At 36.4% G+C, this 27,134-nt stretch overlaps 3 protein-coding genes across 3 annotated transcripts; 1 reads left to right on the forward strand and 2 right to left on the reverse strand.

The window, feature by feature from the left end:
- Positions 1-306: 306 nt before the first annotated feature.
- LOC134650999 (nuclear distribution protein nudE-like 1) lies at positions 307-5,515 on the reverse strand. The gene is made up of 7 exons (XM_063505968.1): positions 5,212-5,515; positions 4,838-4,991; positions 4,419-4,555; positions 3,279-3,415; positions 2,034-2,186; positions 1,698-1,780; positions 307-807 (listed from the first exon to the last, which is right to left on the reverse strand). The coding sequence occupies exons 1-7, from the start codon at positions 5,283-5,285 to the stop codon at positions 424-426; spliced, it is 1,122 nt and encodes a 373-aa protein (XP_063362038.1). The 5' UTR covers positions 5,286-5,515; the 3' UTR covers positions 307-423.
- Positions 5,516-6,647: 1,132 nt separating this feature from the next.
- Positions 6,648-19,250, forward strand: LOC134651009 (uncharacterized). The gene is made up of 12 exons (XM_063505979.1): positions 6,648-7,103; positions 7,176-7,386; positions 7,890-8,013; positions 9,214-9,320; positions 9,798-9,995; positions 11,832-12,038; positions 12,389-12,852; positions 13,375-13,672; positions 15,592-15,831; positions 17,126-17,316; positions 18,082-18,211; positions 18,849-19,250. Exons 1-12 carry the CDS (start codon positions 6,901-6,903, stop codon positions 19,149-19,151), a joined length of 2,676 nt encoding a protein of 891 aa, XP_063362049.1. The 5' UTR covers positions 6,648-6,900; the 3' UTR covers positions 19,152-19,250.
- A 1,941-nt stretch (positions 19,251-21,191) lies between these two features.
- On the reverse strand, positions 21,192-26,587 carry LOC134650679 (zinc carboxypeptidase A 1-like). Its single transcript, XM_063505611.1, has 7 exons — positions 26,306-26,587; positions 25,991-26,096; positions 25,681-25,892; positions 23,288-23,445; positions 22,826-22,945; positions 22,235-22,373; positions 21,192-21,320 (listed from the first exon to the last, which is right to left on the reverse strand). Exons 1-7 carry the CDS (start codon positions 26,520-26,522, stop codon positions 21,211-21,213), a joined length of 1,062 nt encoding a protein of 353 aa, XP_063361681.1. The 5' UTR covers positions 26,523-26,587; the 3' UTR covers positions 21,192-21,210.
- Positions 26,588-27,134: the final 547 nt, after the last annotated feature.

Consider the following 27,134-nt stretch of genomic DNA (forward strand, 5'->3'; position numbering starts at 1 on the left):
ATTTTTTATCGATTTAAAACTTGACTAGTTCAATCTAAAGGATTTCTTTTCGTATCACATAAAAGATATAATCCTTTTTTGTGCACTAAAAAATCATCAATAAACATTTCTTTCCCAGTTACGTTATAGTCCTATTTTTTTTTTACTCTATGGTCACAGGAATACGTGATTAAATTCTGTCCGGTCAGTTCAAGATTACGGCTAAATACTAAACACGTTTGTATGTTTGTGTGCTCTGTAAACCACCTTAGCTTTGAGGAATATACATATACCTATATAAGAAAAAAACTATAATTACAACTATATCAACAATTTTTCCATCTAAGTATTTAATATTCTTAGAAGCAGAGGTGACCCTTCTGGGTAGTATTAAACAGGTATTTGTGTACGAGCCACAAGACAATTCACTACTACAGGTATATGTTATCGTGCTAAAGTCTGCTTTGGCTTGGCTCGCGGCTGTCCATTCCGAATAGAGGCGAAGCTCAACAGGTTTTCAAGCCCCTCCCTAGACCTCACAGCGAAAGATCGTCTCAATTTCCCATTCTCTCCCACGCCGGGCCTAGAAAATCCTTCCTCTGAGGATCTGTGCTTTAACTGATGTTTTTCTGTTATTGGATCGGGCCCAGAAGATTGTCGAATGAACACTTTAGGGTTTCTATATTCTATGGAAGCGTCTATGCTGTTATCGGTATTATCGCAGGCATGGGAGATCTCGGTTGACTTGGCGGCATCACTCAAGTCTGGAGGTTGACCGTCACACGAGCATTTGATCATACCACATTCACGGCAAAGAAACCTTTCAAGCTGGAAGCAATAAATATCATGCACACTACATACAATTTAAGCACAACTAAAATTAACATGCAAATGCAAATATTGGTCTTTAATGTGTAACATACATTTCTACTTGGTGCTTTGTGAACTTAACTATATATAATAACACTATTTATGGGTTGTTGTTATAATGCACAGATAAAATTTTGGTAATTATTATACATAATATTAAATAATGGGAACATATTAAAATTACATGTAAAACTTTTGTGTATAAAACAATATGATACATATAAATATTTTTAATTAACAGTGTATTAGTCTATTCCATAGATCTTATTTATTTTGGATCTTAAATAGTATGAGAAAACACCTGACTTAGTTGTTTAGCCACACGTGTTTTTTATTTACTTTTAGAATTAAATAGACTGAGATAAAATGACATGATGGCTTTCATGTAACTTTATTTAGTCAACTGCTGTATGATGTTGATGACATAAAATATTAACCATAAAATAGTAATTAGTCAACCTTAAAGGTTGTTGAAAATACTTACCAAGGCGTTTGTATTTAAATAAATAAGCAAAATAAAGTGCAAATATAACAATGTTTATATTTTATGTTAAACAATATATATTTGATAACAATATCAAAATAAAAATATCATGTAACAATAACTCTTAAAATACATAATATAATATATAATATACACAGAACATAAATAATATAATACATATAATAATAACTAGCATTTGTATTAATATCACACATTTTCATAAGTTATTTCTGGCAAAAATAATTTACTTTAAAACTTAATAGTAATTTCAAAATGTTTCAATAAAGTATTGAAAAGTAACTAGCACCACAACAACAACTAAGAAAGCTTTAACTAAAGTTTGCATAATTTGGCTATCACTTACCCCAACTTTACGGAGCAAATCACCCACAATGTTGATAGCGGATACTCTGGCTGACGGTGTCATGGCATTTCCATTGATTTCGCCTGTAAAAAAACATGAGCTTAGAGCTTACAACATAGAACAATAACTAGAAACTAAGCCATGATACAAATAAATCTGATCGGACATGATTCGCTCCCATTTAGTAAAATGAATGTATGAAATCAACACAACCCTAAATAGCCAAAAGGACAGCATCATTCGTCCCTGAATCACTGTCAAACTTCAGTTTTGTAGGAAGTTTATTTTCTGTACGGTAGTACTTATCTGTGCTATCAGTCTAATTTCACAACTTACGTTTATGTGGTGAAGGTAAGCCCGTTTGGGTTTCTGTTTCCACTGCTCTGGCGGAAGTGTTGTGCCCATTGACCAATGCATTTTCATTTGTACTATCATCTTCCTTTCTGTGCACTGGGATTTTTTCTACTACTTTCAGTTCCTGCTTCAGATCTGAAAATGCACAATATTAAGTATTTCAGATTAACTGGCTTCAAAATGTAAATACATATTATTATAGTTACATATTAGAAGTTTTAAACCTAACTTCCCAAAAATAGATTTGGACTATTGGCCTCTTGGAGTAAACTTTTACCAATACTTTACTAAAAGATAAATAAATGAAAATCAACCTTATTTCAGTGTAAGTATGGTTCAGTATGGTTATGAAATTATGTTTGTTATTAGTAAGTTTTGTTTGTCATCTGCATTACAACTTACAAGGACCAATCTAACTAGGACCTTTCATAAACTAAATAAAGTACCTTTTCTTTTATTTTAATGCTTTCTCAAACATAAGGATAAATCTTTAGAAATGGCTTATAGGATTAAAAAAACTTAAGTTGACATACAAACTCGAATGGGTTATTCCCACTACTCACCCACTAGTTACTACCAAGTTGTTACCAGTGGTAATACTGGGATTTTTTTTCCCACCTTTTACCACTGGTAACTACTGGGAAAAATTATTCCCAGTAGTTACCACCAACTCGGTTTAGTGGTAACTACTGGGAATAAAAATTCCCAGTAGTTACCACCAAAATTTTGTTTGAGTTAAATACTAATAAAAACAGTATAAAAATAATATAGTACAAATATATAGTGATTTTGAATTACCTAATAAAATCACTTGAAAAAAAATCTAAATGGATTATTAAATTTATCTTACATATTTTATAGTTTTTGTACTAGTAACTAGTACCGGTTAAACTGTTTCAATATTCTTGGTCGTGTTTAAGGCAGTTTACTAAAACACTAATCGACTTATAATTGTTTATTAAATCACTCTATATTTATACTATGTATACTATTTTATACTGTTTTTATTAGTATTTAACTCTAACAAAATTTTGGTGGTAACTACTGGGAATAATTTTTCCCAGTAGTTACCAGTGGTAAAAGGTGGGAAAAAAATTCCCAGTAGTACCACTGGTAACAACTTGGTAGTAACTAGTGGGAATAACCCATTCGAATGTATACAAATACAAAACTTATAGATAAATGGTGGCAATTATTCAAATTCTAAGTTAAAATAAATATACACACCTCTAGCTTCATCTGTAGCTCGTTGTAATCTCACTTTTAGTGTTTCTATTTCATCAACTTCACTTTCTAAAACAGCATTTCTTTCATATGCCTGATTTAACAATGCCTCTATGCAAGACACTGATTCAGATACAACCCTGTAATCATTGTAAAATAAATTTAGTATTTGTAATATGAATAAAATAAATTGGTCAATAAACTTTTTAGTGTCACTCGCTACCATGTTTAGGGTTAGTTACCCAGGTGAAAATTAACTCTTAAAAATCCTGACTTTAAGTTTAAATTTAACAAGTTAAACATGCATTTTCATGGTACCCATAAGCAATTTCCTTAATGGGCCATCTAGGCATGTTGTTAGTAGAGTGTGATACATTAGTACAGCAACTCAGAATAACAACACAAAAAGGTTGATCCACCCAAATGTAATTTCTGCAACTACTTTCTACACCCACAGGAATATTAAGGGGGTGCTACTTTTACTATATTTTTTTGTAATTTTTAACCCAGTTGTAATTTAGTATATTTTAGTAGTATCTTTAACCCTTAAATGCATAGTGATGCATTTATACACACAACATAAACATCAAATGTTATGCATTATTAAACAAATTCTATTTGTTCTTGTATATTATTTCAATAGTAAAACTAATAAATTTTCCGAATCATTACATAAATTTACGCAGTATTTTAATTTATAAAAATTACATTTGTTTATAGACGGAATGTCGGCAAACTTGGAAAAACCTGGAAGTTGATGATTTTTAGTATGTCATTTTGGGCAGATTTTTCGGGGTTTGTAATTATTTTATATTTAAAAACTTTATCATAGGTATATCACAAATAGTGTACCTTTCTAATGGTAGTAAAAAATTTCATGTATCTATTACTGAAAATTACATATTTACATAAATATGATTTAGCCAATTCAACTTCTAACACTGATTTCGCAGTGAAAATCGAAGTTATATTTTTTTTAACTATTTTTCCTAGAATCGGCAAACAATTATGTGATACATATATTAATTTCGGGTAAAAAGAAAAAGTCATGCATTTAAGGGTTAAATTAGTCTACAGGACACTGTGTGTTTTTATATACCAAAGCACCACAAATACTGTTATTTTGAAAAATACAGGTCATACCTTTGCCCTCTTTCCAAATCATCATTTTTTTGCTCCAACTCTCTGATGTATTCAGCTTTTTTGTCCTGCTCTATTTTGAGAGATTGCACTTCATTTTCCAATGCATTTGTTTCATGTTGACTTCTTTCTAATTTATTCTAAAATGTCATATGCAAAACAATGAAACCATAACAATACACCTTTAGTTTTATTCCCATAGATTGCCAAATACATGAATTAAAACCATATGAAACCAGTTGGTTTACTTTTGTAGACAAGAGATGCAAAGTCAGTAGCTATTTCTTTTACTTTAGTGTATTTATTGTGTTATTGATATTAATTCTGCTTTTGTCATCAACAATGATAGAGCCATCAAAGTATGACTAAAGTATAATAACAATGTGAGTCATCATTATGCACTATGACAGATTATGACCTACCTTTAGTGATTCTATTTCATTTTTTAGCCGCTGATTTTGATGTTCTAGATCTCTGTTCTGTTTCTCAACTTGTAAGAGTGAAGCTTCAAGTTCTTTTTCCAACTGTGCTGAATTTTCCGTGTACTCGTCCAACTCTTGTTGCATATCAATTGCCCTTGAAATAGAACAAAGTTAAGACACCAAAAAAATTATACAGGCAGTTTATATTATAGTGTTAACTGTAATTAGAATATACATATACACTGATACGGAAGTTAATACAAGGGTAAAAAGATATATTATGGAGTTTATGATGTTCTTGTTCTAGTTCATTTATTATTAACATGTGGCGAAAGAACTATGTCGAAGTTGATCACAATCATAAGCAAACTTACTTTTGCTCATAGTGTTTAGCTTGTTTCTTCCAGTATTCCACAGTATCTGATTCTGATTGTCGCGGAGGTTCCATGTTTTCTATGTTCCAAAAAAATACTCAAGGGTAAACCTTTATCATAACAAAAGTATGTTATGGGATTTACACCACACTCATGTAGCTAATATTAATCAAAAGATGTACTATTTTAAAATGAGTATCTACACAAAATACTAAATTGTTACTAAGACTGTTAGAAGCCGTTAAAACGCAAAATGTGACACAGTTTTTGCTCATCCAAAAACAAGTAAAATGCCAATTGCAACAAGATGGCGCTTGGCAAAGTATTGCCAGCTGTAAAAAATACATACGGTGCGTTCAAAAAATATTTCACCATGAGATTAAAGCCATAACAGACTACCGCACCGCAACCTTGGTTTCGTATTTGCATGAAGATGTATAGTGTGTCAAAGGACTGTTCCATTTCAAACATAGACAGAGAGATTCATACTATCTTTGTCTTACACTAGTACTAGCACCCAAAAGAAAAGGATGAGTATAGTTTTTTTGGTTCCTATTTACTGACAAGATTTGGTTGACCAGCTATATTTATGAGAAGAAAGTGCTAGCAAATCATAGAAGGTAGGATCCTATAGAAGTGGTATACGTGTGCCTCCGTGAGGGACAAAACATCGGCAATGCGACACTATATTGGTCTAATTTATTTGTTGCCCACCATAATCCATACAATAGTTCGTTTTTTTTAGCATTAGAAAGAACTTGAAAGAAGGTAAGCGATTTTGACATGTCTTTTAATTGAAAAACACTTTTTAAAAATCAATAACTATTACTTATGAAAGCAGAAGACTATAAAAGATCGTATTAGATTCATAATTGTTACATATTTACCGTAACTTATTTTTAAAATGTGTTTTTCAATTAAAAGACACATCAAGATTGTTTACCAAATTTCTAATGCTAAAAAAAACGAAGTATAATTTACGGTGGGGAATAAAAAAATGTGAGACTGTGACAAGGACAAACAATAATAGCGCTTTCGCTGCTATTCCTACTGAAAGATACATAAGACTATCCCGTTCTGTCAGTTATCCCCACCACTCATGCCCTATCCAGTTAAAATACTAGATTCATGTAGTAAATACATTTTTGTATTGAATAGTATGCTTTATATTTTCGTTCCAATTCACGCTAAAGAGTGTATTATTTTTGATTATTTTAGCGATACTCAAGTTTCTCTTGGAAGAAATGGGTACTAGCGATTTAATTTCATTGATGTAAAATTCAACTTAACTGAATTTATTGGCAATGATAAAGATTTTAATTATTTTTAGCAATTTACTGACCAATAATAATATTATGGAACTATGTTAATTATTGACGTAAATCCGACCGTAACCTAAGAGGTTGACGTGTACTTGTCATTGTCATGATTGTCAAATGATTGGCTGACTTGACCTGTTATCAAAATAATAAGAAATTGTTCTCTTTTATAATGAAATAAATTAGGTTGGAAAACTATTTAGGAACAAGTATATGACCAACAGTATCTGTGAATGTTTATTATGATTTCTCAGTTCAATCGTATCTCCTTTTGCTTTGAACGGTTACCTTTTAACAAGGAGCAACTGCAATGCAAATATACTGCTTTTCAAGTTTAGGTTCTTACTTATTGTTTTTGAATGACGTGTAAATGTTTCCGACGGTAGAAACTGAAGAAAACATTGTTCAAATAGCACCGCAGAGTAACACATCTAGTCCATCCAAACATGCCCAAAGACCAGAAAGTTCTGAAGGGTCCAAACAGCATAATAAAGAATCAGTCACAATGTTGATTAAAGAAATGGTATTTTTCGCCGCTTTAGCGTTAACGACATATGGTGCTCTTCATAATTCGTAAGTTCTATCCTTTGTTTTTATATATTTAATTTTTATTAATTAGATATTGTGATATTTTCTTATTTACAGGCCTTCTAAGATGTCAAAGCATCCTAAAGCTACAAAGTTCTTCAGTTCGGATTCACTAGTAATAGATTGGCATAAAGGGCAGCTAACTAATGCCCACGCCACTATTAACAATGTTGATTTGTCCTTTGTCATGTACTATGCTCCTTGGGATGCAGAGTCTCAGTATGTTAGAGGACAATTTGAAGAGGCTGCAGTGGTATTAAATGATCGCGTAAGTATTCATTTATATGTTCAAATGATTTCTTTTTAAGGACTTTTGAACAGTGATTTTGATAACTGTAAATTGATGACATAATTTTACATAGGGTCAATGTGGCTAATTCTGTCATAGGGCTATTCTGTCCATTAGCGTTTTTCTCGAAGAACAAACAAAATAGATAAATTAATCAACAAAGCAGCAATTGCTTTTAGTTTCAAAAGCAAATGTTTTTTTTTCTTATGATTGAAAATCATAGAAATATATGCTCGTGGACAGTAGACAGTAGTAGAAATTGACATTGGCATACATCGCCATTGATTGATTGAAATTACTCACTTCATTTCATCAAAATTGGGCTTAGTTGTGTACACTGTACACTTTATTATTTTTCCTTATGTTGTTTCATTTTTAGTCTTAGGAAGATATGTACTTTTTTATTGATGTACATGCTTTAGATTTATGTATATACTTTAGCTGGTTCGGTATTATTATAATTAATCAATTATAATTTACAGGTGCACTTCTCAGCTATCAACTGTTGGAATCCGGGGAGCGAATGTAGGCTCCAGCACAACAAAATTCCTTCGTGGCCAATTCTGATTGCTTACACTAGTACTTCACGAGGTGTTCTGTATAAAGGTTTGATATTGTTTATTTTTTTATACACCATGTTTTTTTTTATTTTCGTTAATTTCAAGGGTGCATTCCTGAGCTTAAAACAAGTAACTTTCTCAAAGACACCGATATTCTAGTTAACTCCATTTCGGAGATAATCAATAATTTTTTTCCTATAAGGCCTCTACAAGCGTGTACACTTGCCTTAGGGCCGGTTTACATATTGATTAGTGTTTAGAATGAGTTCATACATTTGCTACTAAACTTAAGTACAATCTCGGTCAATCAATGTTCGAAATGACATTGATATGTCACAGATTTCAATTGTTTGGTTGAGTTAAATGTAATGCCCGTGTTACAACAACGCTATATGCTACATTTAATTACTTTTTAAACTTTTTTTTTTGTAAAATAGCAAAAAAAAAATTTTTTTTTTTAAATTAACTATTCCATTTAGTTATCTTAAACGTACTTAACCATACCCCGAAGTTAACGGAATTCAATAAAAACACGGTGTATAATTTATATCTATAATTTCTCTAATAATGTATTATGTACAATCAGTGGCGTAGCTAGGCGTGGGCGAAGTGGGCCGTCGCCCACGGCCTCGCGCCCCTATGGGAGCCTCGCGTGAGGCCCCTACGGGCACAGTGAAGGAAAAGGGCCTCGCAGATGCAATTTCGCCCATGGCTAGATTAGTTCACGCTACGCCACTGTGTACAATGATAAATAAAAAACGGCTCCTGCTCCTTTAAGTTAACAACATGAGAGTCAAATTTCTTAAGTATACCATAGGGTCCATAGGTTGACAAAGGGTTGACAAACTTTGATGTAAGGTTGCCACAGTAAGTCTACATTAAGAAATGTTATAAGCCATTCATTTTGATTTCATCTCTAAGTATAACTATAAACTAAGTAAAACAATGGTTTCTAGATAAAGCTGTAATGCAACCTCTAGCCTTGACCCCTTGGGGTGGGTAGCGCGCACCCGAGCTGCATACATCGCTATTGTTAGCAGCTCGGTACTACTTTACAAGGCTAGCGTGTCCTATATGAAATGTTTGTAATTTTTGGGCAGTTGTGTAAAAGTCTGTGACAATCCTACTGTGTTCTTGTGCGGTGTCGGCATTTACGCAAACATCAAAGGCGTCGGTCTGTTACTACTGTTATATACACTGTTCCTTTTTACGCTGTGATTCTGTGATATGCACATTATTGTTTCAGGTCCAAGAGATGCTCATAGTATGGTTAGATTCCTGGAATTAGTAATGAAACCTTTAGAAAGGATCTCAACTACTGAAGATCTTGTTCAACTGTTGTCTATCTGTGATGTAAGTGATGATTTATTCAGATTATATTTGATGTGTCATATTCATACAAGACAGTATGAATATACTAATTATGGTTGAGTTAAGATGATAAAAGATAAACTTTTGACAAAAGAATCTGTTACTAGGTATTAAGACTAGGTATGAGTCCTTACTGTTAAGGCAACAAAACTCTTAAATAACACTTCATAATGAGAAATTTACGAAACCTCTATTTTTTCATTTTGGTACAGCCAACGCTATTAGAGGATCTACCGCGAATTTCGAAATTTTTTGCCTGCCTCTCTACATCTGTATAAGCCTTACGTATTCAAATGATGGATAGATAGGCAAATAGATGAACGAACGAAAACACGACGTCTGACATTATCCTGTTTATTTTATAAATAGTTTGGAATATGTAGCGTCTACATCAGGGTGTCGATAAATTCGGTGCACTCCATATGATAAAAAAAAATGCTTATTCCAAATTTTTTTTAGGCTGTAGCTGTAGGATATACGCCAATAACTGATACCTCGCGCTACTACAACACTTGGTACCACGTCGCCGTCAAAATACGCGAGTTTGACTTTATTGGCGAAGTCTGCTTCGGTGTTGTGACGTCGGAGGACCTGGCTGTTGATCTCGGAGTCAACAGTGTGCCAAGTGCCAGGCTGATGTTATGGAACGATACAAAGGTATGGCATTGACATACATACATTGTATATTTGGAGTAGTTTATATGTAGGTATTGTTGTACTTGTCTCCGATATTGTTTAGACACAGGCGCGGCTCGCCTTAAGGAGCGCTTGTGCGGTGCACTCCCCTAAATAATCAAAATGAAATTATAGCACCTATTTAATATATTACTATTTAAGATCTATCGTAAAAAACTCAATACCAATTAAATAATAACCTTTATTCATTATAAGTTTATAGACAGCTCACCACTACCTACTCAGCGTAATTTCATAGGAATCAAAGGTAACGCGCGACGCGGAGCGCTTTGGATGCGATCCTATGGAAAAAGATTTAGTACATTCGATCAATAGGAAATTCAATAAGAGCGAAAGAGAAGTTTCGCCACAGCTCCGCGCGTGAAACAACATTTTCTATGAGGGAAGAGGCAAAATCGGAGCGGCGCTCCGAGCCCGGTTGACCTTGCGGTGTCGCGCGGGAATGCAATTTTGGCTTTTTTTCATTCTAAATAATGAAACAAGAGTTTAAACAGTGCACATAATTTGTTTGTTGTGAGGTGTTTAAAATTAATGAATTTAACGTGAGAATGTTAAAAAGATTACAAAATCGACTCGAGTTAAATTATGGACGACCTTGGAACTTTCGTAACAATGTTAGTCAAAAACAAAAACTTATATATTTTTAAATCAGATCAATATGCAAAAACACCGTGGTTGTGTTGTGTGAATGTGATAAAAGTAACTAGCTTATTTTGTTTTTCGTGTTACCTATATGTTTTGTGTTTGGCGCGGGCGCGGGCGACGGCTGTGCGGTGAGTTTGTTTGGACCGAAACAGGCGTGTTAACAATTTAGCACATCTTTCCATAAAATTTAAATAAAAACATTATACCAATTTGTAAAATGAACTGCAGTTGGCGTCTATCGGTCGTCAAGATATTCGTATTACCGAAAATCTATGAGAGAGTTCAATGACCGGGTGGACGGAAACCGACATCTAGGACTTTGCGACGGTTAATTGAATGTGTAGGTTTAGTTTTCTATTGTGAGTAAACACCCATAATACATAGCTACCAGCCGCCGCTGTTTAGACATAGACATACCACATCGCAGCAACATTGCAGCAACATCGTGTCAACATCGCATTCAAACACGCATTTTGCATTGAGTTAAGTAGTTTGAAAAAATTTTATCGAAATAATTTTCTACATTATTTTTTTAACCAATCCAAATTCAGTAAACTTATTAAGATATTTGTGTCTAAATACGATCAGGAATACAATATTAATAACCTTCGTTTCGTCCCAAATACGTTGTTTTCATAAACAAATAAATACAAAATACATCATGCTTATGTGCAGGAAAACTGTATAAATAGTTTTCCTTACAATGATTCATTTGAGTAATGAAGTTAACTAAATTCACTAGATCGCGTTTTAATACTTAAATATATCAGATCCAGATAAAAATAATACAATTAGACCGTCCATTCTGTTTAGTGGCAATTCGTGAACCTTATTTCAAAGACTTAAGGTCCACACCTATTAAAACCTACGATAACTTTATTTCAAAATACAACTTTGTTCTGATGAGGCGGGTCCACACAGAACGAGCGGCCTCACGAGGCAATTGACTCGCGAAGGAGCTCAGTCTGTGAAGACGTGCCTCGAGCACTCGAGGCCGCATTGCCTCGGGGAAGCCACGTCTCCACCAACCGACCTGCCTCGCGCGGCAATTTCCTTGCGAGGTGGCGCGTTCTATGTGGACCTGCCTATTAGGTCAGCTAGTATTAGGTTAGGTTGTTAGTATTTTAATTATTTGTACGTTTTTGAACACAGGAATATGTACTAGACGAGAGTGAAAACACATGGAACGAGTCTTCCCTAATCAACTGGGTTTTAGAGAACTTCTCGCAACCCGCCGGGAGAATCGTGCCTATGTGGAGGAAAGCCTTCACCTTCGAGAGATACGTGGACGGCAGCCCGCTACTAATACTCTTTACCCCACTTAATCCCTTATATGAACAACTGCCATCTTATTCGTTGGTAAGGACACCCATAATCTTACGTAATTATAAATTTATCAATACCTAGGTTAATCATTTGAATGTATACTTAGCAGAAACTTCCATTTACAAAAAGTGACTTATAATAAAGTAGAAAAAGAAATTGCCTTGACGCTATTAGCACTGAAAATTAAAAATACTGTCTAAAGCCTTCTCGACGCTCTTCAACTGATCTGTCGAAGCACCATTAAGGGGCCCACTGATTAACAGTCCGCCGGACGGTATCGGCCAGTCAGTTGTTCGGAACTTTTGTTCTAACTGACTTTACTTTAGTTTTAACTCCAGAGTAACAAGTGTGTTTAACCTAATATAAATACTGTATGTTTTTAGCTAAGGGAAGTAGCAATGGAATATTATAACTGCAAACACAACGAAACTCTGAACTGGACCTCCGAGCTTATAAAACTCCAACAAGTCCAACGCCTCATGTACCAGCAAAAGGACTTCCTCAAATACTGCGAAAACTACAAATTCAAACAGCCTATAAGAAAAACTAATCCCTTATACAGGAAAGAAGTTGTATCTCACAACAATAAGTATCCTTGGAATAACAACACACAACAGCAGAAAAACCAGAAAGGAGGAATGTTCAGCTATTTGTTTAAAGGAGGTTTTGATATATCAAAAGTAGTGGGCAGTGATGAGAAGTCTTACCTTATGTCTACGCTAGGCTTGGTAGAGGAATGTTCGGCGCCCGTGATGCCGGCGGAAAAGAGTTTCTATGATAATTATGAGCAGTGCCGGTTTACGGAAAACGAGAAGCTGGATAATGAACCCTTATTGGAAGAGGAAGAGTAAGTTTCTAGACACCACGCTTTCATGTAACTAATGAATTGCTTGACTTCACTTCACTTTCAGATTCAGATTCAGATTTATTTATTTCTCAATAGCGATACAAAATTTTCATTAATACAAACAAAAATATGCACAAATAGTGAGATCGTCACGCTAGGTACACATTTTAAACTAAAATTTACATAAAAAAAATTTTTCATGGAACGATGAGTGACAAAATTAATATTTTTTGGTCGATAAGTGCCTAGCTATCCTGCATGATTTGTAAAAACTTAGTGGCATTTGTCGCCATTTATGTTATGTGTTACATAAAAGAATATACTTACCTTTAACACCATATCGCTTAAATCTAAACGTGTAATTTCTAAATAATAGGTTATCAATAAGGTAGATTTCTAATTGAATATTTATGGCAATACCATTTTATCGACTACTGATATTTTGCTATTAAGGTAATTTAAAGTTTAAAAAATAACAGTTTTATTTAAAGTTGCTCACTAATATGTATAAAATAATTACAGATTGAGAACCACAATGTTGCCGTTCGAAGACGACCCGCTTTCCCCCGAAAACCTCATTCAAGATAACGTTCAACATTTCTGTAAACTCATGAGATTCGCCAACACGTGGGGATCACCGGTGTACCCGCAGCGCGCCACCACCAATGTGTCGCACATACACGGTCTCGCGTGTGCTCAGAACACTAGTCTGAACATGTTGGCGGTTGACAGCGTGAGGAACCATCACTTTGCGGAGTTTCTTGGCATAGACATAACTAGCAAGAAGGATAAAACGGCGGTTGTCATATTGGATAGCAAGGTAGGTTTAATGTCTCATAACACGGTCTCGCGTGTGCTCAGAACACTAGTCTGAACATGTTGGCGGTTGACAGCGTGAGGAATCATCATATTGTGGAGTTTCTTGGCATAGACATAACTAGCAAGAAGGATAAAACGGCGGTTATCATATTGGATAGCAAGGTAGGTTTAATGTCTCGTAACACGGTCTCGCGTGTGCTCAGAACACTAGTCTGAACATGTTGGCGGTTGACAGCGTGAGGAATCATCATATTGTGGAGTTTCTTGGCATAGACATAACTAGCAAGAAGGATAAAACGGCGGTTATCATATTGGATAGCAAGGTAGGTTTAATGTCTCGTAACATGGTCTAGCGTGTGCTCAGAACTCTAGTCTGAACATGTTGGCGGGTGACAGCGTGAGGAATCATCACTTTGCGGAGTTTCTTGGCATAGACATAACTAGCAAGAAGGATAAAACGGCGGTTGTCAGATTGGATAGCAAGGTAGGCTCAATTTCAATGTTTTGTAACACGGTCTCGCGTGTGCTCAGAACACTAGTCTGAACATGTTGGCGGTTGACAGCGTGAGGAATCATCACTTTGCGGAGTTTCTTGGCATAGACATAACTAGCAAGAAGGATAAAACGGCGGTTGTCATATTGGATAGCAAGGTAGGCTCAATTTCAATGTTTTGTAACACGGTCTCGCGTGTGCTCAGAACACTAGTCTGAACATGTTGGCGGTTGACAGCGTGAGAAACCATCACTTTGCCGAGTTTCTTGGCATAGACATAACTAGCAAGAAGGATAAAACGGCGGTTATCATATTGGATAGCAAGGTATTAGGTTTAATGTCTCGTATCTCTGTGTATATGTGTGCGTGTGGGGGTCTCGCGTGTGCTCAGAACTCTAGTCTGAACATGTTGGCGGTTGACAGCCTGAGGAACCATCACTTTGCAGAATTTATTGGAATAGCAAGAAGGATAAAACGGCGGTTGGGTTGTTATATTGGACAATAAGGTAGGTTCTATATCTAAGCTATTTACGTTTATTGTTGTGCGTTTCTCTGCAACTGTTTTGTATTTGTATAAGCGTTCAGTTCGCATATTCTAAATTAAACCTTATAGTCGAAGCAGTAAAAGTCTATATCCAATTTTCATACAGGTAAATTCATAATTGCTTTTGTTCAGGCATGCATTGTAAATAATTGTCTCGACTGACTCGTAGCCTGAACAATTGAAGTCGTGATAGTACTTTACAATCCTGCATAGCTTTATTTTATTACGTTTGTTATCGCCATATACTTATAGTTTTTCCTTATATTGGCGCACTAAGGTTATTCTGCGCTTTTGTTTTATTTTTTAATGAATACAGAAAAACATTGATAAAAATGTATGTCAATATTGATAATATGATAATGCTACCGATATCTGACCGTATACCTCGCTTGGCTCGCCGCCATAAAATGTGTAACATTATAAAGTGGTAGTAAAGATGAATACAAATCTGATGTGTGCTATATATGACTTGTAATGGTTTATCGAAAGAGATTTACCTAAACGCTTAAGGCACTTACGGTTGCAAGACCGCTACACTTAAGAGCAATGAAAGCAGGTCACTTTTTATGTAATTTCTACATAATATGTATAATTATTCATTGGCAAGTTGGTCTGAGGGTGGACTCTGAAGCCAGTTGAAGCCAGAGCTTTGTATCCATATGAACTCTCAATGTCATAGAGTTTGAGGTCGTTAGAACCGTCTTGATAAATTAACTGGCAATTGTAGAAGAAAAACTAGGACAGACAGTTATAAAATCTTGTACCTACCTACCTAAAAATGTTTTTAGTCAGGAACTTGTACTACTTACTACGCATACTTTGCTTTCTCGTTTGAACAAATGAACAAATAAAGTATATTTTCAATCTTGCTTTTCATTTGCAGCACGAAAGCCAGTACCTGTTGTCAGAAGAATACTCAGCCAAATCCCTAAGAGATTTCATCCACAACTTCACCTACAAGAGCTTGAAGCGTTCGCTCCGCACGTTGGTCGACGACGCGGACCGCACGCATTACTTCGGGTCGGATGGCGAAGTGGCACAGATGGGCATAGACGAGCATACTGTGCATGTGTTGGAGCTTACTACGCGTAGTTTTAGGCGACTTGTGAGGAAACCACAGATGGTAAGTTTATGTCTTACTCAGCTATCTATACTTATTATGTTGTGCAAAGAAGGCAAATAGGCAAATAAAATAGAGTGTAGGTATAGAGAGTTACTGTCATGGTAAATTATGTAGCCACGTAAATTTACTGTCATCTTTCGACAGAAGATTAAAACTATTAGAGCGCCATTTGACTTTGATCCTTATTCTTTCACTGATATGTGTTAATTTGTAAATATTGAAATTAAGGCCATCTACTCGACAGTGGGCCAAAGGTATGGTGCAATTTTTTCGAGGGCTGGCGCCATTCATGGCGGCTAGCGTTACCGTACGTAAATTATTAGCGGCCTAAAAAATTTAGGCAGGGATTCAGAAGAAATAAAATTAAACCTTAATAAAAAAAGTAAATTGCTCTATTTAATTATATTTCGCTCTATGTTTCGACTGTATTTAGTGTCCGACCGAAACCGGATTTTTTGCAGAAACCGAAGGTTCAGTTCTGTTCTATAGTGTGTCAAAGGTCTGTTTGATTTCAAACATAGACAGAGAGAATCATACTATCTTTGTCTTAGTACTAGCACCCAAAAGAAAAGGATGAGTATAGTTTTTTTTGTTCCTATTTACTGACAAGATCTGGTTGACCCAGTATAGTTTCGGCCGAAATATGATTTTGATGCCGAAACCTGTCGAAACCGAAACTTGTATACGTCACTAATCCTAATGTAACAATAGGCTACATGACTAATTTTTTTTTATGGTATCAATCGATCGGGTTTGTTTTTAGGATCAAATGTCTATATGGGACCCGTTGCATTAAAGTAGTCGCACTTCACTCGCGAAACGCCCTATACGAAACGGCCGGAGGCCGTGACGTCATCGCCCATCTTGTAGTATGGACAAAACGAGAAAATTGCGTTTTTGTCTGTGAAATATTGCGTTTATGTATATAGTTGCTATACAATATTTTTTTGGATGAAATGTAAGGAATCGAATGGTACCCTTACTTTTATCGTTTTTGGAAGTTAAAAAAACTTAAATTTTGAAACTTTCAGGTCCTCTAATTTTGGAATTTTTCAATATTTTATTTTAATATCCACATTATTGTGATAAATTGCTCGTTTGCTATCTATACTTGGTCAACCAGATCTTGACAGTAGAAAAAGGCGGCAAATTTGAAAAATGTAGGCGCGAAGGGATCGCGTCCCATAGAAAATTTGAATTTCGCGCCTTTTGTTACTGACAAGATTTGGTTGACCAGCTATATTTTACTAGATTTTGTTATAAAATTCAACATGTGTCATCATCCGTATTCCAGTTAACGATAGTGTCGGTGTGCGGCGGGCTGTGCGGCGCGGCGACGACGCGCGCGGCGCTGGAGGCGGCGCGGCTGCTGGCGGCGTGCGGCGTGCCGGCGCGGGCGGCGCGGCTCGACGCGCTGCGGCACGACCTGCCCTGGCACTACACCGCCGTCACATACCCCTCCATCTTCGTGTTCTCCCCGCACAGGTAATAATGAACCGCTAAACACTACGCGCGACCGCCATCTTGAAAATATACATCCCCAGAAAATCTGTAAACGAATCCCATGAGACACAACCATGTACATTCGCATTTATTTATATACATTGCCACAGAATAAATAATAGTACTAGGTACAGAAGACTCACTCTCTAACAAAACGCGTCTGTTACGATCAGCACAGATATGGCCGCTAGGGGGCGACAGCGCCACGCGCGGCTTATGGCTAGCCACCAAAATTGGTGTGGAACGGATGTACTTTAGTTAGGCTACCTGTAGCAAAGCGACGAAATCGGCGGAGTAAGTGACTGAAATTTTGCATGCATGTATAAATCGGATGACAATGCAATATTATGGTACCATCGAGCTGATCTGATGATGGAGACAGGCGGTGGCCATAGGAACTCTGTGATGAAACAACGCAACCTAATTGTGTTAGGGGTTTTTAGAATTGTCTCGATGAGTATTAGTTGTCTGTCGTAAGAAAAGTACAGTCAGCGATAAAAGCTTGTACTAAAAATGAAATTTTTGCCAAAAACTTATTTCCCTATTACCTAAGGGTTTTTGTTGTGGTAAGCGCATACCCAAAAATTTACTCTATTGATTTGGTTACCGTTCGGATAAGTTATTTCAGAGCCGATAGGGTTTGTAAAACAATTCTATAATACCATATCCAATTTCCTTTATTGGTTCCGGTCCCTCCTAGCACGGCCCCTATAGTAATATGTATAAGTGTGTACTGTTTTCCTGCAGCGAGGAAGGTGAGATGCGGTACCCGCCGACGGCGCGCGTGTCTGGTAGCGGGCTGCTGGCGTTAGCGCTGCGTGGCTTGCGTGCGCCGCAGCGCATGCGCGTACGACTTGCACTCTGCGCAAGACATCAGGTAGAAAACATTCACCTTTATCCAATAAAACTGTACTGACTTTAACACAGTTATCACACCGATACAGATCCGCGTACCGCTCCGGTGCGTAAGCTAGATAGCGCTACAAAAGGCATGTGAATCCGCATCCGATGTGAAGAACGTTTATGGCTATATGTAGTAGTAAATAAAAATCATACTAACATATTTTCATTTAAAAATCATGGAACAACTTACACATGAAGTGTGCGTTCTTTGACAGAATGTTTAATTTAGCTTGATCTATTTTTAGTTTAATGAATTATAATACCTGTGGTGGTGAAATCAATAGTTCACTTACACGTTGCTGAATCGTATACCTTTAAACGAGCAATTCTTGTATATATATTTCGGGGATCTCGAAAACGGCTCTAACGATTTTAATGAAATTTGCTATATCGGGGTTTTCGGGGGCGAAAAATCGACCTAGCTAGGTCTTATCTCTGGGAAAACGCGCATTTTTGAGTTCTTATATGTTTTCCGAGCAAAGCTCGATCTCCCAGATATTAAACCATTAAATCCCGTTTACAATAATGTAGTGCTTACAATGAACCTATTTGAGTGAAATCCTTGGATACAATCAATTTGCATTTTCTCAAATCTCACATTTTGTTTTCAGTCGACTAAAGAAAAGAAGACTTGCCTGAGAGATATAAGAGAACACATCACTACAGTTATCGGCAGAAACCTAAAATATTGGCGTAGGACCGAAAACAGAGAGCTCAAAGACGCACTCTTCAAAAGACTACAGTTCCTTCACAGAGTGTCTCTAGAACTGAGCCTCCTTCACACGACTGACCTGGGAAATTACCAAAAGGAATTGTCCTTACTCGACTCACTTAGTAACTTGTCTAATCACTGGGACATTGACGTATCGATGTTAAGAAAAAATGATACATCGTCGCAGAAATTAACTAGTTGATATTAGGTTTATTTTGTATATATTGTACATTTTACGATTTGTATCTATGTTGTTTATTTATAGAGCCTGAAAGAGCTGAATAAAAATGTTACGATAAAATGTTGTAATTTTCTTTATTATGATCAATACCTATTTGTCTTGACTGTTATCGAGTTGTCGTTGTTGTTATTTTTGAGAAAATAATAATTTAACGAGAGAGAGAAATGCGGCCTGTAGACAAGATCATTCGGACATATGAAAGCATTTTTGTAAAAGCTGAAACTGGCGTGGAATAAAATTATCCACATCCACAGATACAAATTGACTATCACAAACATGAAATAGTATTTTCACCTCAGCAGCTCGAACAAGGGTACTTTGCTACTTAAAAACAGTGAGCAAAATGCGATTTTGCTCACTGTTTTTAAGTAGCAAAGTACCCTTGTTCGAGCTGCTGAGGTGAAAACTTAATTGTTGGTATATCCATGTATATCTTAAGAAAACGTGAGTGAATAGAGGTAAGTGATGAAGAAGGAATACATTTTTCGGGTTCTCTAATATGTTCTCACTGCTGAGGTGAAAAGTTTTGTGAACTACACGAGATCAAAGTTATTTACATCTCGTGCGCTTTTGAGTCCCTTACTACGCTCAAGATTCTAAATTAGATTCACGAGCGTAGCGAGTATAGAATCTTTCGCTTGCACGGGACTCAAAATAAGCACTCGAAGAAATATCAAACTTTGATCTCTTGTTGTACAAATAACTATTTCACTTCTCATGCTCAAAAAGTGCACCTTTATGTCGTGCGTAGACGACATAAAGTTGCTTATTATGTTCTATACGTAGAGCATAAAGTAAAATCATCTATTGCGACCCTTATCGACCTAGCAATAAAGTCCAAAATCTGCCATACAAACTGCCAGCCTTGTCGGCGCGCCCGCGCCCGACCGGCGCGCTCCCGCCCGGCGTGCCTCGCGCCCCCGACCGGCCCGAATAAAATTTTCTTTAGTCTTGAATAAATACGGGAAAAGAACCTAAAATATTGGATATTTTTGTATGTATATTTTCCTCGCAATCGAAGTGAAAAGCAAAGTGTACAACAAGGGCATAAATGTCCATTTTTACCCTCGTCTACTATTTTGGTCTTCGCTTCGCTCAGACCAAAAAATTGCCTCGGTTGAAAATGGGTCACTTTATGCCCTTGTTGTACAATCTACTATTTATGCAACCGTTGTTTAAGAGAGGTCAAAAAAGACGAGTGGCGTGAGTAACAATTTGAGGCGAAGCCGAAAATTGTTAATAAAGACGCCACGAGTATTTTTTGACTCAGTTAAACAACGTTGCATACAATATTGTTTCTACTACCAAGCACTTTGAACAAAAAATTGTAAATTTAACAAATATTTTTCATTCAACAAAAATAATACTTTAAACAAGCGGAATCATATAAGACATATATGTAGGTAACCAAAAGTATACAGCTAAGATACGCGACCCGGCCACCGCGCCCCACGGCCGGTTGGTCAGCGACACCTTCTTGTAACTCATGAGGCCCTGGTACTTGCTCTTAGTTAAATTACAATTTTGGACAGTTTTTTTCTCGATTTTGGCCACAGTAGCCTATGGAAACTAACAAGCAACGCTAAGCGGTGTTCGTAGTCTATGGATCTTGCTATATTACGGGTGTCACATGCGCGTTTCTGACTTCTGAAGCAATTTTATTGTTTCTACTATAGAAACTAATGAATATTTTGTAGATTGGCAGCCATGCACTTAGTACTCACTGTCAGAGATGACAATTAAAATTAGGTTGGCAACAATGTATTTCATACAATATTTTTTAAGTGGTGATTACACGAAGTATCGTAAAAGTACCAAAAAGATACTGCGTGTATGCACAAATACTTTTTTGGGGTACAGACTAAAGACTTGTCTTGACAACTATAACATAGGGGTTTAAAGGTGTGTATGTACGACCTTTTAAATGACAAATAAAAGTACGGGAGTAGAAAAAATAATAAAATAGGCACATAAAGAAACGATATAGGTAAGGATTTAATAAAAATAACAAGAGTTTAGTCTAGAATTCGACATCAACTCCGAAGAAGGTGAGCGTGTTTTGTTTGGTGCTCCTGCGCCAGCCGCGGACCAGGCTCAGGATGGCAGACGTCGCCTTTTCCACGTACGTTTCTGTGGGAACAACAGTGATAGGTAGGACGCAGAATCATCATCATCTTCCGCGCGTTGTCACGGCATTTTGCCACGGCTCATGGGAGCCTGGGGTCCGCTTGGCGATTAATCTCAGGAATTGGCGTAGGCACTAGTTTTTACGAAAGCGACTGCCATTTGACCTTCCAACCCAGAGGGTAAACTATTAGGCCTTGTTGGGATTAGTCCGGTTTCCTCACGATGTTTTCCTTCACCGAAAAGCGACTGGTGAATATCAAATGATATTTCGTACATAAGTTCCGAAAAACTCATTGGTACGAGCCGGGGTTCGAACCCGCGACCTCGGGATTGAAAGTCGCACGCTCTTGCTGCTAGGCCACCAGCGCTTAGGATGCAGAATATCTATTGAAATGAAATTTTTTAGTCAAGTCGTTACAAAACCTACCTCTAATAAAGTACCTAAGTAAAATAGTTATTGTGAAGTGCAACAAGAGAGCTAATTCCGGTTTAGCACTTATAGTCCCAATTTTGAAGTTGGGTTCCGAGTTACTGAGGTCGAGATCCATTTAGAATCTGGAGCGTAGCGAAATACTAAAAAATCATAAGGTGTAGATGTCGGCGACGGATCGTAATGGGATTGTTTCAAAATATGTCTGGGAATTTTATGATCACCGACATATATCATTCTCACCTCGTGTACACACGTTTTCACCCCAGCGGTTGAGAAATAAATCTTAGGCACTATTTGAACTAGTTATAGGTACTTGACGCAAAGGTCCTTCATACCTACAACCGATATACCCACCCATAGGTATTTTGCTATACAATATACAACGCTACATGCATATAGCTTCAACGAATGTATACTCTGAATTGTAAATAATATGGCGCCCAACGTGGGGCCAATTAGAACACTCTGAACACGATAAACTTACTGAGGTGATTTGTATTGTCATAGTCTGGAAACTTCTTGTGATAAGGCTTGAGTAGGTACACTAGATCGGTCCCCACTACGCCACACAGGTAGTCTATCACCGAGCCCGCCACGAGCCCGTCGTTGCTACTTTGGTGCACCTGGTTACAATTACAACATCGCAAAGTTGGTTAGAAATATTTCGTCGCATCTGAGTAAGAGCTTTATAGAATAGGAATAATAGAGCTCTCAAGAATCACAAACCACAACACAATCGCTACCACTCGCTACGCTTTTACCTACGATAAATAAACCTTATAATTTTATTTTTCTTTTCCTTGCAATTGAAATGTACCGTAGAGCAGATTTTTATATAATTAGGTAGATATATATAAGTACCTGCTGAATTATAAAAATACCCATTTATCCACGCCTTGCCTCTGAGAAAATAGATTGGCCTTTGTTGTATAATCTACAATTCCGGTGTTAAATTGCATCCTTTGATAGCTTTATAATATGGCGCCCAACGTGGGGCCATCCAAAAAACTGGCATTAAAATACACACACAGGACGATCAACAATTGAAATTAAGACATTTATCCTAATATCCGACCTCATATACTCTTCCATCGGACTGACGCGATAACCTGGCTGCATATTCTCCGATATCTTGCAAAGTGTAATGGTTACTTGGCATCCGTAGCGAATACCGCCACGGGTATACCATGAACTCCTAGAAATGAAAAGAAATTGTGTGAATTTTGGATATCTAATCTAAGTAGGTACCTACCTAAAGATACTTCTAGACTCTAATCTAGCTATACTCTTTCGGACAAAATTATCAAATCAGCTTTTGAGGGCTTTTAAGATTTTTGTTCATATACCATTTTTGTATCTAAATATAATTTCCACGTTCTTTAGAACTTAGAACACAGGATTCCCGAGAAAGTAAAACCTTTGGTAGGTACCACGTGTCACCAGTCAAACCCGAAAACAGTAAAGAATGGAATAGGATCCGGGTTGTCCAATAAGTATGGGTGCCAAAATTCATTTCCTAGTAGGTATTTGTACCTACCTTCTTAGGGACAAAGCTTGCGTGTAAATGAATAGCAAGCTGAATGTGTTCACCAAGTTTGTCGACATATTTCCGTATAGATTGTGCTTCGTTTGTAGAGAATGGCCGAACGCCTGGAAACCATTGAGAGCAACGATCGGGAGATTTGCTGACATCATCTGAATGTTTAAAAGACACATATAATTGGATACTATTACAATATTTACAAGAAGTTATATCTAGTGATCGTTATCAACGTGCTGTATTGGTAGCAAAGTATGGTTGACAAAAAATCAAATACGGAAGTATTTAAAACATTATATATATATATATATATATATATATATATTTCACAAATTATGAGATTTATATACATATTTATAATCACTTATACAAATTATACTGAATAGGTAAACGACTAAACTTTGCTCAACATATTTACCTGTCAGTTGTTCATGTCGATTGGAAAAAATCCATTTTAAATAGCTAAATTACCTTTCTACGTTAACGGAAGTCACAGGAAGGTTAATTTAAGTCTCTAAAATATTGCACGCAACTATAGTTGTATTTTTATGACATTTAATGTCATTTGACGTACATTGTTTTAAAGGGCGGAAAAGATTTTGTACCGTAAAGAGTTATATCTAGACGTGTAATCCTAAGATAAGTATTTATTTTATAGTTAAGAACAAAAGTGAATATTCAAATGTATTTGTTTTTTCTGCCAACCATACCCTTTGCTACGAAAACTGCACGTTGATAACGATCACTAGACTAGTTATATCTATGTCGGCGGCCGATCATTATATCCGCTAGATTATGAAATTCCTAGGCATATAGTGAAACGTGAAAATCAACAATTCTAAACAGGTTGCCCTTTGTGCATCTAAAGCAACCTAGCGAACCTATCCTACCTATACCTTTATTCTTTATTCTTTAAATAAATACAAGTATAAGTTTACAGCTCTAGATATGCCAAAACACTTATACTGTTAATACAATAATACATAGTCATATATAACTATCTCTAGGATCTTTATTTATTGGTTGAATGTGACTATCGTCCAAACATTACTCAGGAACTTTATGCTAGGCGGAAATTACCTACGAACGACCGCCGACATCTACATCATCTTTAAATTTAACCATAACAATCATGCGGTGTATGAGGTGGGGTCGGGCAAGAAAGACCCCAAAGAAAGAGGAACACTTGTTTGGAATAGTCATATTTACTGTTCTTCTTGTTATCCGGGTGGCAGTAAATACGAAAGTTGAAACGTGATTCAAGCGATCAGTGAAAATTAGAATGTTTACTATCTAATCAATTGAAATATGATTTTTAAAATGATAAGATTGAACATAGTTACTTAATGATATTTAGGATCCGAAGGTTTTTTACGATAAAATAATTAAAGTGTAGGTAGGTACTGGAGGTAGATACTTTCGAGGCTTGATTCCATGCCTACATAATACATTTATATAATAATAACGTAGGCACATAATATATCTAAAAACGTGATTTTACAGTACGGGACAATTTTTGTGTACAGCCAGCAAATAGCAAAACGCTTTAAGAGAGGAAAATGGGGACTACGTTTGGATGGAGAAGCAGTGGTCCCCTTTCTCTTAAGTGACTGTAAGCAGATCTTGCCATGATGCGAAAAAAAAATCCACAGCGGGATTTTATTCAAACAATCTAATAAAATTGAAATTTTAATTGTGCGGTGTGGACGCACAAATGACATGGCTCGCGGATATTTGATCCGATTGTAACCGATCAAATCAGGAATAAGGAGGTGCAAATTTTCGACATGCGCGTTTGGGGACAATTTTTAATTTCTGATAAAATTGACAATTTGATTTTCCCATTTGGACTGATTGTCTTAAAAGGTGTACGAATAGTCAGTTAACAGCGAACGACGGTAAGCACTTTATTTATTTATAGGTAATAATCTTGATGGCAGAAACGTGCCAAACCTGTGGAAATTAGCACGTCGTACTTAAGTACTAAGTAATTCGCTAAAATTACAACTGAGAAGGAAAGCGTTAGGTACTTACTTAAAACCTTGAGACATATGTACCTAATACTCACACTTATTTACGAGCTATAAGTACAATGTGTTTGGACAGCTAAAGTGAGCTGTTAACCACGTACTTGCTATTAGATTAGGTACACACACATGTACTACATGTATACTATGATACGGGGTTAACGCCTCCACTAAAGCTGTCCAAGCACATACCTATGTGACATATACTGTACCTACCTACCTAATACCTATATCAGAGGGCCTACCGCAAACTTGCCGCAAACACGGAAAGAGCGATAGAGATGTTGATAACAAAATTTCGATTTACATTTTTCGCGGTAGACCCTGAGCACCTACAAAATTATTTATATACACATATCTCACCTTGCCAATGAAATGCGAAATTACGATTGATATTAGTGCCAAAACATGTGTCCGTCCCGTTTCCGGTATCCACATTCTTGTGCCACTCATCAGCGCGGGTCTTGGCTCTGGCTGTTAAATTAACAGCCCATTCGTTAGCGTCTAGTGGCGCTAGAGAGCGTTGGCTTTGAGTGAAATTTATACCATCGGGATTTGCCATTGGGATTAAATACCTAGAGAGAAATGACAAGTAAATTCGTTAGGTATATTAACATTATTCGATAATTTTGCAATCAATGCAATGCAATGTACGAATATTTTCCTATCTTACCAATTGTAGTCATTGAAGAAGGGTGTCTGATAATTAGTATCGTACAGAAGCTTTTCTGCTAGCTCTAGAACTGCATTCGGCGCTCCCCATGCCATTCCATTTAGTGCTAGAATTTAGAATAGAATAGATCGTTCGAATTAGGTAGTATCTGATAATATGTATTGACAAATAATTTAGTAAATTTAAGGTGTGCTTGCTACTGCAAGCACACCTTAAATACTACCAGAATACCAAAATGTCAAACCAGAATGTCAAATTTATGGTTCCCTTCGGGCGTGTTCTAGATAGGTCCTAGGTATGATTGTAGGTACGTACCAGCTATGATAAGAATTCCAGGCTTACTGCTCTGTCTATCACTTTGCAGCTCCAAAGCGACCAGGCTGCGATTCTGCGCTGTTTTCGGCTGAAGGTACAACAGGCGAGCCACGTCAGGCGCCTCGCGGACCATACGCTCGGCCGCTAACACCACATCGTTGCTATCGACGTATTTCTTGTATGTAAGCTCAGGTCCAATGCGCCTTATCTTGCGCATTTTTGCTCCTGATCTAAATTAATTCACAATAGTTTATTGTTTTATCCTCGTAAGACCTACTTTCCTGATCGGGCAGCAAATTCCAAACCCCATTTTAGAATTTGACATTTTAACATCACACATTTCCTTTTTTTAGAGACTTGACTGTAGACGTAAAATACGCTGGTAAATCATAATCATAACAAAACTAAATCAATGACCTTTTGAAATTTCGTGGCGGAAAAAATAACATATATGTAGCACCAAGGAAATACAGTATTGTAATTTGATAGAGTTTGAACTGCAAACGCATGGCTATAAAAGTAAAGAGGCAACTAAAAATATAGGTAACTTCTTTTCGTAAGAACACAAACAACATGTTCACAACGAATGTCAAAATATAACTTCAAACATGCTTCAAACGCTTCAAACAGATTTCGTGTAAAGTCCAAGTCAAGTCAGTCAAGTGCAAAAATAGGTAGAAAATGAATATAATATTCTTTAGGTACTTTAGTGTATATTTTTCTAAACATTAGAAAAGAGAACGAGTCTTCCTATAATCATGTAATCACTATATTCTTGCAAAATATGTTGATATCACTGGCGGCATCAGAAAAAGTAACTAGAAGAAAA

The sequence above is a fragment of the Cydia amplana genome, chromosome 9 (genome assembly GCF_948474715.1).
Source record: "Cydia amplana chromosome 9, ilCydAmpl1.1, whole genome shotgun sequence".
Taxonomy (NCBI): Eukaryota; Metazoa; Arthropoda; class Insecta; order Lepidoptera; family Tortricidae; genus Cydia; species Cydia amplana.